Source organism: Poromitra crassiceps, assembly GCF_964638095.1.
Source record: "Poromitra crassiceps genome assembly, chromosome: 5".
In the NCBI taxonomy this organism is placed as follows: Eukaryota; Metazoa; Chordata; class Actinopteri; order Beryciformes; family Melamphaidae; genus Poromitra; species Poromitra crassiceps.
In genome coordinates, this window is record NC_139642.1 from 61,303,994 (window position 1) to 61,318,387 (window position 14,394).

Below are 14,394 nucleotides of genomic sequence, written 5' to 3' on the forward strand. Positions count from 1 at the left end.
CGTAAATTCATTGCATTTGACATTGGATAGAAGATCAGGGGCAATTTGTGGGGGGGGTTTGTCAGCCTGTCAACAGTGGCAAAAAGAGTGCGAGCGTCATTGGTGTTTTTGCTGATAATGTCGGAGAAGAAGAATTTTCTGGAATTTTTTAGTTCCTGGTTGTAGGAGTGAAGACTATTTTTATAGATGTCATAATCGATGTGAAGTTTAGTTTTCCGCCATTTGCGCTCGGCTTTCCTACAATCTCTTTTTTTGTTATTTACAGAGGGAGCGTTTCTCCATGGTGCTTTTTTCTTACCGGAGATTAGTTTAGATCTAATGGGAGCTACAGCATCAATAGCCTTTAGGGTTTTAGAATTGAAGTTATCTAGGAGATCATTGACAGAGGCTGAGGAGAGGGAAGGGGCCAGCGAGAAAGCCTCCATGAACCGTGTGCTAGTGCTCTCGTTGATGTGACGCTTTTTGATGGTTTTTGACCGAGTAAGAGCGATAGGGGTGATCTTGAGTTCAAGAAAGATACAGAGATGGTCGGACAGAGCAACATCACTAGCTGAAAGAAACGATGACTCAAAGCCCTTGGTGATAAATAAATCTAGGGTATGGCCTCGATTGTGAGTGGGCCCAGAGACATGTTGTAACAGGTCAAAAGTGTCAAGGAGGTTATTCAATTCTTTGGCATTATTATCATTGGGGTTGTCAATATGAATATTAAAATCTCCTGCAATAGTTAAACAGTCATGTTCTATGGAGATTATAGAAAGGAGTTCTGAAAATTCATCAAAAAAACTACTAGAGTACTTAGGTGGTCTGTATATAATCAGTAGTAAAATAGAGGGAGAGCACTTCAGAACAGCGGCCAGATATTCAAACGATGAAAAGTCGCCAAACGATACCTGCTTGCATTGAAAAACATCAGAGAAAATAATAGCTACTCCTCCCCCCTTCTTACCGACTCTGGGGGCGTCAATGTAGTTAAAGTTAGGTGGGGCTGACTCATTAAGAACATATTCCCTGTTGTTTAGATCAAGCCATGTCTCTGTGAGGAACATGAGGTCCAGTTTATGACTCGTAATCAGATCGTTTATTAGAAGCGACTTGCTTACAAGTGACCTAATATTTAGCAGTGCAGCCTTGATACTTGCATTGCTGGGTTGATTTTGTAAATGCTTTTCAGAGTGTCCCTGGAGAACAGATACTAGGCTTGGTCCTGGAACAGGACGTGCTGAGAGATAATCTTTGTTTGTTCTGTAGCTAATCAGGGTGGGGATAGCTAGACATTTGATCGTTTGATGATGCTCTGTGACCTTGTTTTTGGGGCAGGAAATGATTTTTTCAGTTTTCCCCTTTGGGGCGGGCAGGGAGATTGAGGGAAAGGTGAGCGGGTGGGAGGGGGAGGTGGTTTTGAGGGTGGGGGGTCGGAACAAGGAGGTCTTGGCGGTGGGGAGGAGCGAGGGGGTCTTTGGGGTGGGGAGGAGCAGGGGGTGCTGGCTATGCTGGCATGAGTCTGTTTAGCCAGTGTGTTCATGGATGGAGAGGGCTGATTAGCCAGCTCATTTAAGCGAGGGGGTCTTTGGGATGGGGGGGGGCGAGGAGGAGGAGGTGTTGAGGGTGGGGAGGAGCAGGGGGCGCTGGCTATTCTGGCGTGAGTCTGTTCAGCCAGTGTGTTCATGACAGATGGAGAGGGCTGATTAGCCAGTTCTTTTAGGCCAGGCGGAGGGGTGCACTGCAGGCTAGCTAGTCCAGCGTCAGCCCGCTCAAACAGTTTGTTGGAGGTGCGGAGCGGGCTAGCTAGACTAACATTAACCTCCTCAATCAGCTTGTTCATGCCAGCTGAGAATGGCATGAGGTCTCCAAGGAAACAGCTGGGGGGGCGTCGCTCCCCGCCGGGTCCAAGGAAACACCTGGGGGGGCATCGCTCTCCGCCGGGTCATCAGGCCGTTGAGCTGCGGTGGGGGGCGAGAAGAGGGAGGTGGGAGAGTGGAGGGGAGGGGGAAAGAGTGGGGAAGGGGGGGGTGGAGGAGAAAGGGGGGGTGGAAGAGAGGAGGGGAGGGGAGAAGATGAAGTCGTCGTCGTTTGGTGGAGCGTCGACCAGTTGAGCCGCGGCGTCGACCTGTAGAGCCAGGACAGCTGCTGCAGGAGGCGTGGCGTCGTCCAGTTGAGCCGCGGCGTCGAAATGTAGAGCCGGGGCGGCGGCAGAAGGTGGGGCGACGACCTGTAGAGCCGGGACAGCGGCTGCCGGGACAGCGGCTGCCGGATGTGTGGCGTTGGACAGTTGGGCCGGGGCGGCGGCAGGAGGTGGGGCGTCTTTGGTCAGTTGGGCCGGGGCGGCGGCAGGAGGTGGGGCGTCGACCTGTAGAGCCGGAGGTGTGGCGTCGTTGGTCAGTTGGGCAGGGTCGGCAGCTGGGCCGGAAGCTGCGTCAATCTGAGCATGGTCGGTGGCTGCAGGTGGAGCAGGGCTGGAGGAGAGCTCTGTGGCCGCTGCGTCAGGCTGTCTGCCTTGGGGAGGCTTTAGAGGGATCTTGACCTTGTAATAGTCCACCGTGTATAGTAGATTAGAACTCAGTAAAGCCTCGCCAGCACTATTGAGATAGCGCCCGTCCGCAGTGAAGAGGTGCTCACGCTGCCAGAACAAATTAAAATTCTCAATAAAGTTTACTTTATGTAGTGGGCAGGCGGTGGAAAGCCATGAACTTAGGCCTAGTAGTCTGCTGAAGCGGTTCGTGCCCTGAGATGGTAAAGGGCCACTGATAAAAGCCTCAATGTTTAGAGAGGCTAGCATATTCAGCAGATTGGCAAAGTCAGATTTAAGTTTCTCTGATTCTTGCTTATAAATGAAATTTTTTCCAATGTGCAGGATCACCCTTGTCACAGCTTTGTGAGATGTTAGTAGCTCTGTAATTTTTCCTGTTATGTCAGAGATTGCGTCTTGAGGGAAGCAGTATGTTTTGGAATTTCTCCAACTCCTGATGTTTTTCACAGTATAATCGCCTACTATCAGGGTTGTTATGGCTTGAGTGTCCTTGGGCTTTGAGGCACTGTTTCTTCCCTGATGCCTTGTGCTAGCGCTAGCCTGATTTTTCTTCTCCTATAACTTAACAACCGATAACGATAGCTGGAATAACACAATAATAGACATTTTCAGAACTGACCAGGTTGTCCAACTGACAGGAAATGTGTTTTATAACGTTAACTCCCGTCCCGGGTATAAGATGAGGCCTAGTACACAACCACCAGCCATTAGCTCATCGATAACGGGTTAGCATCACATACAAACAGGTTTTATTTTTTGTAGGCTATTAAAGCAACAAACGTTTTTATATGCATCTCGGGGAAATGCTTTGACTGTGGGGATGTTCGTTCTTCACAAGCTCCTCTCTTAGTAACGATTTACCATTGGCATAAATAAGATATAGCTCAGTGGGATATACGGAGTCCGAGAATAGACCAGGCAGCCTGGCTCACGCACTGGGCTAACGTTAGGTTTGGCTGCCCTACCCACACTGTACCGGGGGGGGGGGGGTACAACAACGTAGACTCACGGTTAGATTTGTTAAACCAACATTTGCTCCAAAAGGAATTAAATCATAAAGTTAATCAAAATGGCACGGAAACATTAGGTTCATCAACACAGAGCTGCAAACATCATTTCATCTGAGAATTTCCCCCAGTGAGAGGCTGAGAGCAGCCCTGGCTCCTCTTCCGGGCTGAGAGGCTCCTCTTCCGGGCTGCTCTCGGAGCACGGGCTGAGAGCAGCCCGGAGGTCTGACTTGTCTGACTGATACAACTCAATCTCCGACAACGGAAATCAGATTTTCGTACAGGCGTCATTTTGATAAACTGATCTCATAGTGGGAATCTTCCTGGCAGTGTGCGAACTGTACTGTGACTTTCGGGGGAGCCGACTTTTTCACCGGGGGGGGGGGGGGGGGATTGGGTGCAACCGGACGTGCGCACACAGAGAGGGAGGGAGGGTGAGAGAGCACAGAAAGGCGAAACGGGCGCACTGCTCTCCATATACACTGCATCCACAAGAACATGATATCTCTGCCCAACACTTTTATCCACTCCATAACGCACATGTCCCACTCACTGTGAAGTTCCTGACGCATTCCATCTCACAAACAGTCATCCATATGCGGGAGGACTCGGAGGTATTCCAGCTTCACGTCGTCGTCACTTTTTCCACATCTGCGTTTGAAGTAGAACCGACTTGTTGCTGTTCAACTGACTGAAATGTAAAGTTTGTCAAACTGCCTTGTTTTCTTTTTGACATCTTGCTGTTGTTTTAAATCTGACCTGCCCGCGTGAGTGACGTTTGATTTGCACCTGCGCCGCCACGCTTCGATGTGGTGATGATAAGAATAACATGCATGTCGGTATAGGGGCTTACAGTGAATTTGACAGTGATTGAGCACACTCTGAATCATACGATTAAAATAGCGTAATTTTACGCATTATTCACTATGAAGGTACAGAAAAAGAAATAGAAAACACATGGGGTAATATATATTAGTCAATAATTTAGAGACCCCCCAAAATTTCACAAGTCATGTTTTCAGGGGGTCTACTATGTCCTTTAAGGGGAGCCAAAGCCCCCCCAGCTCCCCCGTAGTTCGCACCCTGCTTCCTGGTTACTTTTGGCGAGACAAAAAATATTACAACTTAAAGTGTCATATTTACAGAGCTAGACTGTATATAAATACACAACGCACTGTGCGCATTCTAGAAACAGCAGCTCTACATAAGAAAGTTCAGAGGGGTGGGGAGCTCTCAGAGGTTCTAACTCAACAGAGCTACTGCGTAGACTCTGGTTCTCTTGATCTGACAAGATTTTGGCTTCAATAGACCATACAGGCAGGAGATGGAGATCCTCTCTCCATTTTTATTTAGCTCAATGATCCAAACCACACCTGTGCACACCTCTGGGTAGGCCAAACAAATCATTTTAATATGAAACTGTGTTTTACTTCAATTGATTGTTGGGTAATGTAGGGGTGCAAAAAATGGGTGTTTTTATGTAAATATGACTTTGTGGGTCTGCTAACATTTTGTTTCTTACATTTAATTGTTTCTTGTATAAAGGGTCAAGAGTCCAGGCATAGCCTCATGGCAGTGGTAAGGTATAATACTTTTCTACTATAAATATGTTAATTTGCCTCATTAAGACCTACATTAATGTTTGATGTCTAATCCACAGGCAAAGTGCTGGTAGCCGTTTACTTCCATAGTGTTTTGTTTGGATCAGATCAGGACCAGTAGTATTGACTCTTTTATCTCTTCTAGTGCTGCGGTTGGTGTGGCCTCTAGCCACGGGAGCGGTTGGTGCAGTGGGACTTAACCTGTTGATTTGTGGTGGTATCATTTAAGGTTTGCTGTGGCACTGGTAATAGTTTGGGTGATTTGTGTTTGGGAAAATAAAGAGGGTTTATTTTGTGTGTAAGTAACCTTTTTGTTTCTCACTGATAGTATACTCCAAGTGCATCAGCCTGCTGACTGGCGTGCCACCGCAGCAAGACAAATTAACTTAACCTTTTGACCCTTATTTTAATAAATAGCCTGTAATTGGCATTTTGACCCAGACTGACTGTTGTCTTCGTCATTGAAGTTCACCTGTATGCATTAGAGCCTAACCAGGGTTTACATAAGGTTTGACCAGGACTTGAACCCCAGTTAACGGATTGGAAGGCAAGCATCTTAAACTCACTACGCTACAAGCTGAGCTGAAATTCCCGCACCATAATCCTAACCTAATTTTTTCACAGTTGCCGCACATTTTCAGGAAGAAGCAGTTGCGGCGACCAATGAAATTAGTTTAAGGCGTGGCTTTCTTACAGAAAGGTCTTCTTCCAGAAAGGCTCGCGGGCTAACTTTGTCCATGTGCGGGAAGCCGAGCTATTCCTATGGAGGACCAGAAGAGTCATTTGGAATGTAATGAAGTGTTTCCTTAATCATTATCTAATTGTACCTTTTAAAAAGAGTAATTCAGGGGGTCACGGTGGTAAGCGCTGTCGCCTCACATATATATAATAAAAAATACAAAGTAATTCCAAAACGAATTCACAAATTAAGTATTAATCCATCAATAAATAGTTCAATTTGAAAAGGGATTTTCAAAATCACCTATCCACCTTATTTTTGAATGCCCCACTGTAAAAAATAATTGTGGGTACAAGGTCCGGTTTAACGTGACTATTGCTGCAGCTTGCCATTTCCTAATGTATTCTACTTGATTTGAAAAGATGGCTGCCTACACTCAGTCTCTTGTACCCTGGCTGAATTGAACATAACTTGGTCAATAAGTATGTAACATACAAAATAAAACAACCCGTAATATCTTAATTTTATGTAGAATGCAGAGGACATTGCATTCCAGGAATATTGTGCTCTTAAGATGACGTTAGTGGCTCGAGTCTGTTTCGTCCTGAAACCCACACGCTTTGCGGTGGTGGTTTTAGCGTAACCTATGTGGGATTCAAGGCGTAAAGTATGTGCGTTTTAGCGTAACTTATGTGGGATTCGAGGCGTAACCTATGTGGGGTTTGGCGTAACCTATGTGCGATTCGAAATAACGCATCCGAGATAGAAAACGTTATGAATATAGCCACGTTATAAACAACAAACTAACGCCGGTGATCCGTATGGAAACAGTGTTAATATTAGCCACAGCAGGCGATTACACATGATGCACTGCGCTCTTAAAGGGATATTTATCGACGAGATTTTTGCCAAGCTGGACCTGATAGTGATTTGCTCCGTTCGCCCAGACGGGTGTCAAGCTGTCAGCAACAAGGCTGGGAGGATCACACCGGAAGAAGCACCCATCAGCAGATCAGGCAAAAATGGCCGCCAAAAATAAGGTGGATTAAACATTTAATTTAAAAATGGAATTACGAATACATCTTCTAATTGGGCATTTAAAAGGTCAACTCCTTATTAGTGGCCAGGCCAGCGAAGCGGCAGGGCCACTTATTGTATTTGCCTTTATTATTTTTGTTCCTCCCGGGAAGTTCAACTTCCCATGGATGAAAACTAACCAAACTTTGCACAAAGGTCCAGTCCCATGCCAAACGTCTTTGAGACAAATTTGGGGCCAATAGTCCTAACGGTGGCACTACAGCGACCGTCTAAAGTTTAAAACTTAAAAAATTCATAAAAAATCAGGCATACGTGCTACGGCTTTGCAACTTTCACCGAAATGTGCGCCCAAATGAGGAGAAACTTTTGTACAATGCAACCTATGGCCAATTATGAAGTCTAAAGACCGCAAAACTGCAAAAACTGTAAAACTAATTAAACCCTACTCCCCCCAACATTTTTTCTTCAAACGACACCAAACTTAAGCATCTGCATCGTTAGACTGTCCTACACAAAATAATCGAAACAGATTTTCGATCGGTCAAAAATTGAGCCCACAGTGCATCAAAACGTTGAATTCTGGCCCCGTGTATAGCCTAATTGCCTTAATTACCTATGGCAATTAGGTTGTATTTGTGATGTCATCAGTCAGTCAAGCAATTGTGATGCCATCACTGATGTCACTCGAGCAATTGTGATGTCATAATAGCTCAAAGCCTTGAGACTTGCCCAGCCACGACCCATTGCTGCGCAGCAGCCACTTTTTTGGCGCGTAATAACTCCCACAATTTCTGCGCCACATAGACATGCCCGAACTCAAAACATGCGACTTATTGAGGACAGGTGTGCTATGACTTTTCTAAGGGTTTGGTCAAGCGGTTTGGCACTTCTTTTGAATGGACCCAGACCCGGCCGGGTCCGGGTCGGAACCTCGGGTATTCGGGGGGTCGGGCATACCCGAAGACCTCTAGCTCGAAGCCTTGAGACTTGCCCGGCCACGACCCATTGCTGCGCAGCAGCTATAATTCTATTTGAAATCGCTATTTGGAATTGCTTTTCAAACTGCGATTTCAAAATGGATTTAAAATTGCAATTTCAAGTTTCAAGTGGGCAATATCTGTTTAAATCTTTGTCCCACTGATGATGCCACAATGTCTATGACATCCTCAGTGATGTCATCAGTGACATCATTTGACCAAAATCATCTTATGACATTACTGATGATGTCATAGGCACTGATCATGTCATAGGCATTGTGACATCATCAGTGACAGTGATGTCATCAGTGATGCGAAGTTGAGCAATTGTGCACTGCACATGCCAATAGAGCAGGCGATTGTGCGCTGTGCATGCCAAAAGAGCAGGCGAGGCCACGCAGCAGCCGAGCTGCGGGCGATGTGCGCGCCGAGCCTGTGCAGCGGGCGAGCCTAGGGTTTTAGCCCCGAACGAGTCAATACTAGCCTTATATTCAGACTGAATCTCAAATCATAAACTCATTCCTATTCTAGTCTGAGATTGCAGTCACTTCAGAGCATTTCTATGAGGGGGCGGGCTTCGGTCGGCGGGCTACGATGATTGGTCCCTAACCAATCACTAGAGACCAAGCTGTCCACGGCAACCAGCCGGAAGGGCAGCCGCAGCAATCTTGCTAGATCGCTGCCTGCTGGAGCTGAATCTCTCTGGGCTCCCTGGCTAAGTGCACGTTCACACAATAGGCAGAGCATAGGCAGAACGGAAGCTTGAGGCAGGCTGACGCTTAACGGTTCACACAAGAAGCCTTCTCTTTTCCTCTCAGCGCCTCCTCGGTGCGCCTTGAACCCGCCCACAACTCCCATTGAATTCATGCCTGGCAGCTTCACGCGTTATGCCAGGAAAATAGGACCGAATCCTGAACGATCACTTCAGCGCGGCTTTGGCGTGGCTTCAGCGTGGCGTGGCGTGCGGCTGGTGTGAACGGTCTCACCTGTTAACAAGGATGCCAAAATTAAACTGCGTGGTTTCAGCATGGTTTCAGCGTGACTTCGGCGTTGCTTCGGCGTATGGTGTGAACGGCCACTAACACACCAGTCTCATGGAATAATGGAGTCGGGACCGCAATAGAAGATGAGATGACTTGGAAGTGAGTGAGGATGTAGCACTGAAGTGGTAAGTTCTGAAAATGTGTCTCATTCCAGCATCAGTTGTACTGCAGTTGTAAAGTGCTAATGTTAGCACTTGCTAATGCTAACATTAGCCGAGCACATCTGCCTTTCATAGACAATATGAACAACCAATACCGTTTAGCTGGAATAAGTATGAAGGCACACATTTTCAGAACTTGTCCTTGTTGAAGTCCTCATTTTTGTTTGGTCCATGTAGCCTTTGCTAGGAGACGTGTTTCATACAACCCCTCTGGCCCACCTACTAGTCTCAAGCACAAGCTAACGTTAGTCAATGTTAACATCACCAACACTTATGATGGTTTTTGTTGGGTTTGTTTTTGTAAACGTTTTTGGGGAGAAAACCCAGCGACATGTTTTAAACAGCTAAACTGCTTCAGGCTATCTCTGCTTTGGCCACAGCTGTGTCTGTTTCTGTTGTGAAATGCATGTGAAATGCTTGTATTTACATCCCGTAGGCTAAATAGCTTATTTTCTGACACGTAGCAGCTCATATCCTGATGTCATCACCGAAATGTCATCCAGGGATACTTCCAGGGAACTGGCTTTATCCGAAGCCCTGGGTCAGCCCTAGTGATGGCCATTGAATTGGTGTTGATGCGAAAGCTTTGTAACACCTAGTCTGGGCAAGCCCATCCCAAAGAGTCTGTGGTGACACAGGGTGGGCGGAGCTAACACAATAGACTCACTCTGTAGGTTACTGTAGGTTCCTGACAACTGTTGTGCGAAGTAGGATAACAAGCTACTTTTTTCCGGTCTCTGCTAGCATTACAGGTGGTTACTATGGCTGAACAAACTGAGAAATGTCAAAGAACACTGTTTATTTGGGTTATTGGCCAGCTAAAGGGCTAGCTGACCATGCTAATATCTGTCTTAGCTTAGATTGGCTGTTTATTCTTTTTTCTATTCTTTTACTTTGTGTTTTTGTGCTTTAATTATTGTGTGTCATGTAATGTATACTTTGTCTTGGACCCCAGGAAGACTAGCTGTCGTGTAGGCGGCAGCTAATGGGGATCCTTTTAATAAACAAATAAAAATGTTTGTCCCATCACACATCACATTGTAGCAGAAATTAAGTAAAAGTAGTAGCTCGACTGTCCTAACTATACCTTAACATTATGCAACTGTTGTTATTCCCAAACACACTTATACAAGGCTGTCATTAGAGGAGCTGCCAGTGACAGCTTGAGACTGGCTGTCACAGCTGTCAATCAGCCCTTTTTATATCTTTAAATAACTACTTAAAAACAAACTGATCAGAAAAATAAGCACTTGAACATACAATACATTAGCTTGACAAGAACTACTGTACCTAAAATGATAGAAACCACCTTTGGGAAAAAAATATCTGCCGTGTACTTTTGATTGTTTTGTTTGGCTCATTTCCCATCCACTAACATGGCACAGGTGGGACTTGTTGTGACCTATACTGGGACCGGCAATCTAAGATGCTTTGGCCTCACTTCTAGAGAACTCATATCCTGTCCATTCTTTTTACAGTCATTGGGAAGTGCTGTGATCATTAGACCTATCTGGATGGCAAGTAGAGTAGAACAAGCCGTCAACAGCCATACCAATTTAATACCAAATGCTTTGGGATTCATTCACCACTTCACTAATATAAATCTAATGACAATCCACCATTATTTTTTGTATAATGTATATCTCCAAATTTAGAAACAATTCAATAGAGAGCCACAGGGATGACGTATTTTTGTAGTCAGATCGCGGAAGTCCCGGACTTCCTGGTTCTTCACTGTTTCTGTCTATGGGATTTTTGAATGGGTTTTTGCCGCGATGCTTCAAAAAAGGTATCTGGGCAACGCAAGCTTAATCAAACGCGAACCAGAGTTCAGTCGGATAATATTCACACATGAGGACCACTTTCATGAGTTTTGTAGCGTAAATGCGAGTCCTAGAAGTAAAAAGCTTGAGCTAAGCTAATCCAGAACTACACACTGTCGCATAGGCTTCCACGTCACGTCAGCACTCAACCTGGACTGTTGTTGATGTGTTCACTGGTTACCCCGGGCTGAACGGGCTGAACCAGGTGAGGGAAAGAGAATTTCCGTGTTCGTCCTTTGAAGTGGTGACGTTATTGACGTATATATCCCCATCGACTCAACAGTGTAGTCTCATTTAGCCGTTTGCTAGCTAGCCACCCTTTTAACGGCACGTAAAAGCTTCAAAACTCATAAAAGTGGTCCTCGTGTGTGAAGATGATATTACTAAACACTGGTTCGCGTTTGATTAAGCCAGCGTTGCCCAGAGAGATTATTAGAAGCATCGCGCCAAAAACCCATTCAAAACTCCCATAGGCGAAAACAGTGAAGAACCAGGAGTGTTAGCATCGATGATTTCCGGACTCGTTCCTGTGGCTCTCTATTCCATTTATTGTAATTAACAATGTGCAGGCACATAGTAACGTTTTGTCATGAGAGTTTGAATTGTAAAAAACGTACCCCAGATTGACATAAAAAAAGCAAACACCAGGGTTCCAAAGTTATCAAATATGCAAAGTCTCTGAAAAAGAAAGAGAGAAAGAAAGAGAGAGAAAGAGAAAGAAAAGCATTTAGATCATCACAGTTGTCCTAAAACAACTTTGATGCAAATCAGTTCAAAACCAAAAGCATTCAAAGCAGTGATGCTTCCTGTGTGGCTCTGGACAAATACAACAGTGACAAATATTCAAATAATCGAACTAACTGGTGTCTATAGGCCTACGTTATTGCCTCGCAGGCTCGCAAGCATTTTGGACTTCCGTGGGCACCACTCTCTCTTTAAATATCTCTCTCTTTAAATCGATGTTTCTCATCTCCTCCCGATCAGAAATGTTGTCTTTTCTTTTTGCATGCTAGAGATGATGGATTATATGATTATATCGCCTCTTCTAGAGCTTTCTAGCAGTTGAAGAGGAAGGCTCCCGCACTGCGCTGTATACATGATCAAAGAATCCTCCTAAAACCCGAATAATACTGGAATAACCCAGATGTCTTAATCGGAAAATGCTAAATTCGGAAAAAGGGCAAATTCAGAAAAAGCAACTGGAATATGCTGTTTACATGACCCTTAACAAATTCAGAATATTGTCATTTTCCGAATAATAGTGCAATATTGTGTGCATGTAAACGTAGTCAGTGATAGTAGTAGGAATCCTTAGTAGGGATTCTACGCAAGGTTTCATAAATGAGACCCCTGATCATATTAAATCACATCCCACAGTTGACCCAACATCTTCAAAGCGATTGATTTCAATCAGATTGAGGGAAAAGTGTGCATGTAAAGTTTGTAAATGCAGCTAGTGTTGAGGCTTTTCCCCCCATTTGAGCATGGCTATGACTCATGGGTGTGCTGTTACGCTCATTTGATGGTTCAAATGTCTAGTTGACCAATCAGAGTGGTTGGTCGGGACTACATGTTGGATAATATAGATTTGTTTCATCCTCTGACACATACAGCATTCATATGAGCAAGCATAAAACCAGTGGTACAAAAATACAAAATCGAGAGAATAAATTAAGACCATTATTCCCAAATGAGATATCCACCATTTGAAAGATATGACCATACTCAGTCTGGCAGAATGATTTGTCAGAGTATGGGTCCATTATTCACAAAATAGTAATGTTTTAGAGAATGTAATCATCTGTAATCACCCAATTCTTATAATGAGCAATAGCTATCAGAGTTTTTTTTTTTTCTTTAGATTAAATAGGAACGCAGTGTTTTGGATTGACACCCTTCAAATTGACTCTGAGCTGAAATAAAAATAAAATACCACTCACTTTGGACGCTTCACAGGTGCTGTTTAACATCCAGTAAGTGCACTCCTTGTCGCACTGTGGACACATCAGCATATTTCCTCCTATCTCAGGGTCACACACCTCTTTGCTGCACAATCATTTAACACAGGACAGAGGTTAGACTGTATCAAATGAAGCAACAGCAATAGCATCAAAGGTGCCTGCAGAGTCTGCAGACGGAAGACTAATACCTCCAAGTGGTTGTTTCTTGAGTCCTGTATCCATAAATGAAACAACACAATCCCACGATGGCGGCGGGAACGAGCATGGCTGTGTAGAAACCCAGCCAGGCAAAGTAAATGCCAATCTTTTCCCCAAAATACTTCCTGTGGAAGGAGATAACAAATACTGCAGTCTACTGTTCACTAGAGTCATATTTCTGATGTATACAGATGTGACATTGACCGCTATGTAATGTAATATAATACAATGAGGGGGGGAGGGGAAAGAAAAGAAATAAAAAACCCAGAAATAAAATTGTATTCCTGCCTTTCCCGCAATGGAAACTTATAAAACAGATACTGTGAGATCATTGGTATCTCACTCCCCTGCTATGGAGGTCCACAGTCGTCGAAATTGTAAGAAGTTTTTCATTAATTATTATCTAGTTGTACAATTAAAAAGAGGAATTACAAAAGTAAATCACAAATGAAATATGAATCCACCAATGAATAGGTCAAATTAAAAAGGAATTTACAATAGGGTTGGGGTGATTAGTCAACATAGTCAATGTCATCGACTACGGAACTACGCATAACGTGTGTCGATGTATCGCAATGAAGTGAAGCAAAGATAGGCTACAATAGATAGCTCTGTTCCAGTATGATACTTCAAAATAAAACCTTTTCAATGGCTTCTGTGTGCTTTCGAGTTTTATATAATCGTTTGTATTTTGGAAAAATTACGATGCAACGAGTCTCACTGTTGTTCTTGCTCGCGGAAGCCGGCTAACGTTAGGTATAAGAAGATGGCTGCGCCCGTCTATCACATGGATTATATTCCCAAACTATAGGACAAGCTGCAGCTACAAAACCTTGTGCACAATCATCTAAACTAAAGTGTGGGACTATTTTAGACCGAGACCCAATAATGAGCTGCTCTGTAATGTTAAAGGATGGGTTTTCCGTGGGGAATATGAATATATATTAAATCTCACGCCCCTAAGGTTTTCGAATCCGTTGAAATTCTTGAAATTGGAGCTTCACTCCCAGAGATATCAAGCATCTCTCACATATTTTTTGGGCCAGCCGACGCGTTTCGCGTCATCTGGCCTAAGTCCGCCTTGCGGAAGTCGTGCACCTATGAACTACAACTGTTGTTGGCCATGGTCCCGCCTCTAGAGGTCCTCCACGCCCCTTCAGAGGCCTTGACAAAAACCAAAAGGCAGCCATCTTTTCAACCGCCTAGCCTGCTGTAGCTAATATTAGCTTCCCATAGTTCCTTGCAAAGAGACCATTATCTCGGGAACGGAAGCACTAATCGACACGGGACTGGCGGCATTGGAAAGCTCGTCAAATTTTACATCTAGTAGTAGGTGGGTTGAAGTAACGAAATCAACGCTGAGCAATGTACCCGTT

At 44.6% G+C, this 14,394-nt stretch overlaps 1 protein-coding gene across 1 annotated transcript in view; it reads right to left on the reverse strand.

Annotated features, from left to right (window-relative positions):
• Positions 1-14,394, reverse strand: part of LOC310776667 (anoctamin-6-like) — a gene marked incomplete at both ends in the record, with an annotated part of 81,794 nt that overhangs the window by 40,559 nt on the left and 26,841 nt on the right. The window contains 3 exons of the mRNA XM_083636830.1: positions 11,477-11,537; positions 12,800-12,905; positions 13,009-13,143. Coding sequence (XP_083492956.1) covers positions 11,477-11,537; positions 12,800-12,905; positions 13,009-13,143 — 302 coding nt within the window. The remainder of the gene's footprint in view (positions 1-11,476; positions 11,538-12,799; positions 12,906-13,008; positions 13,144-14,394) is intronic.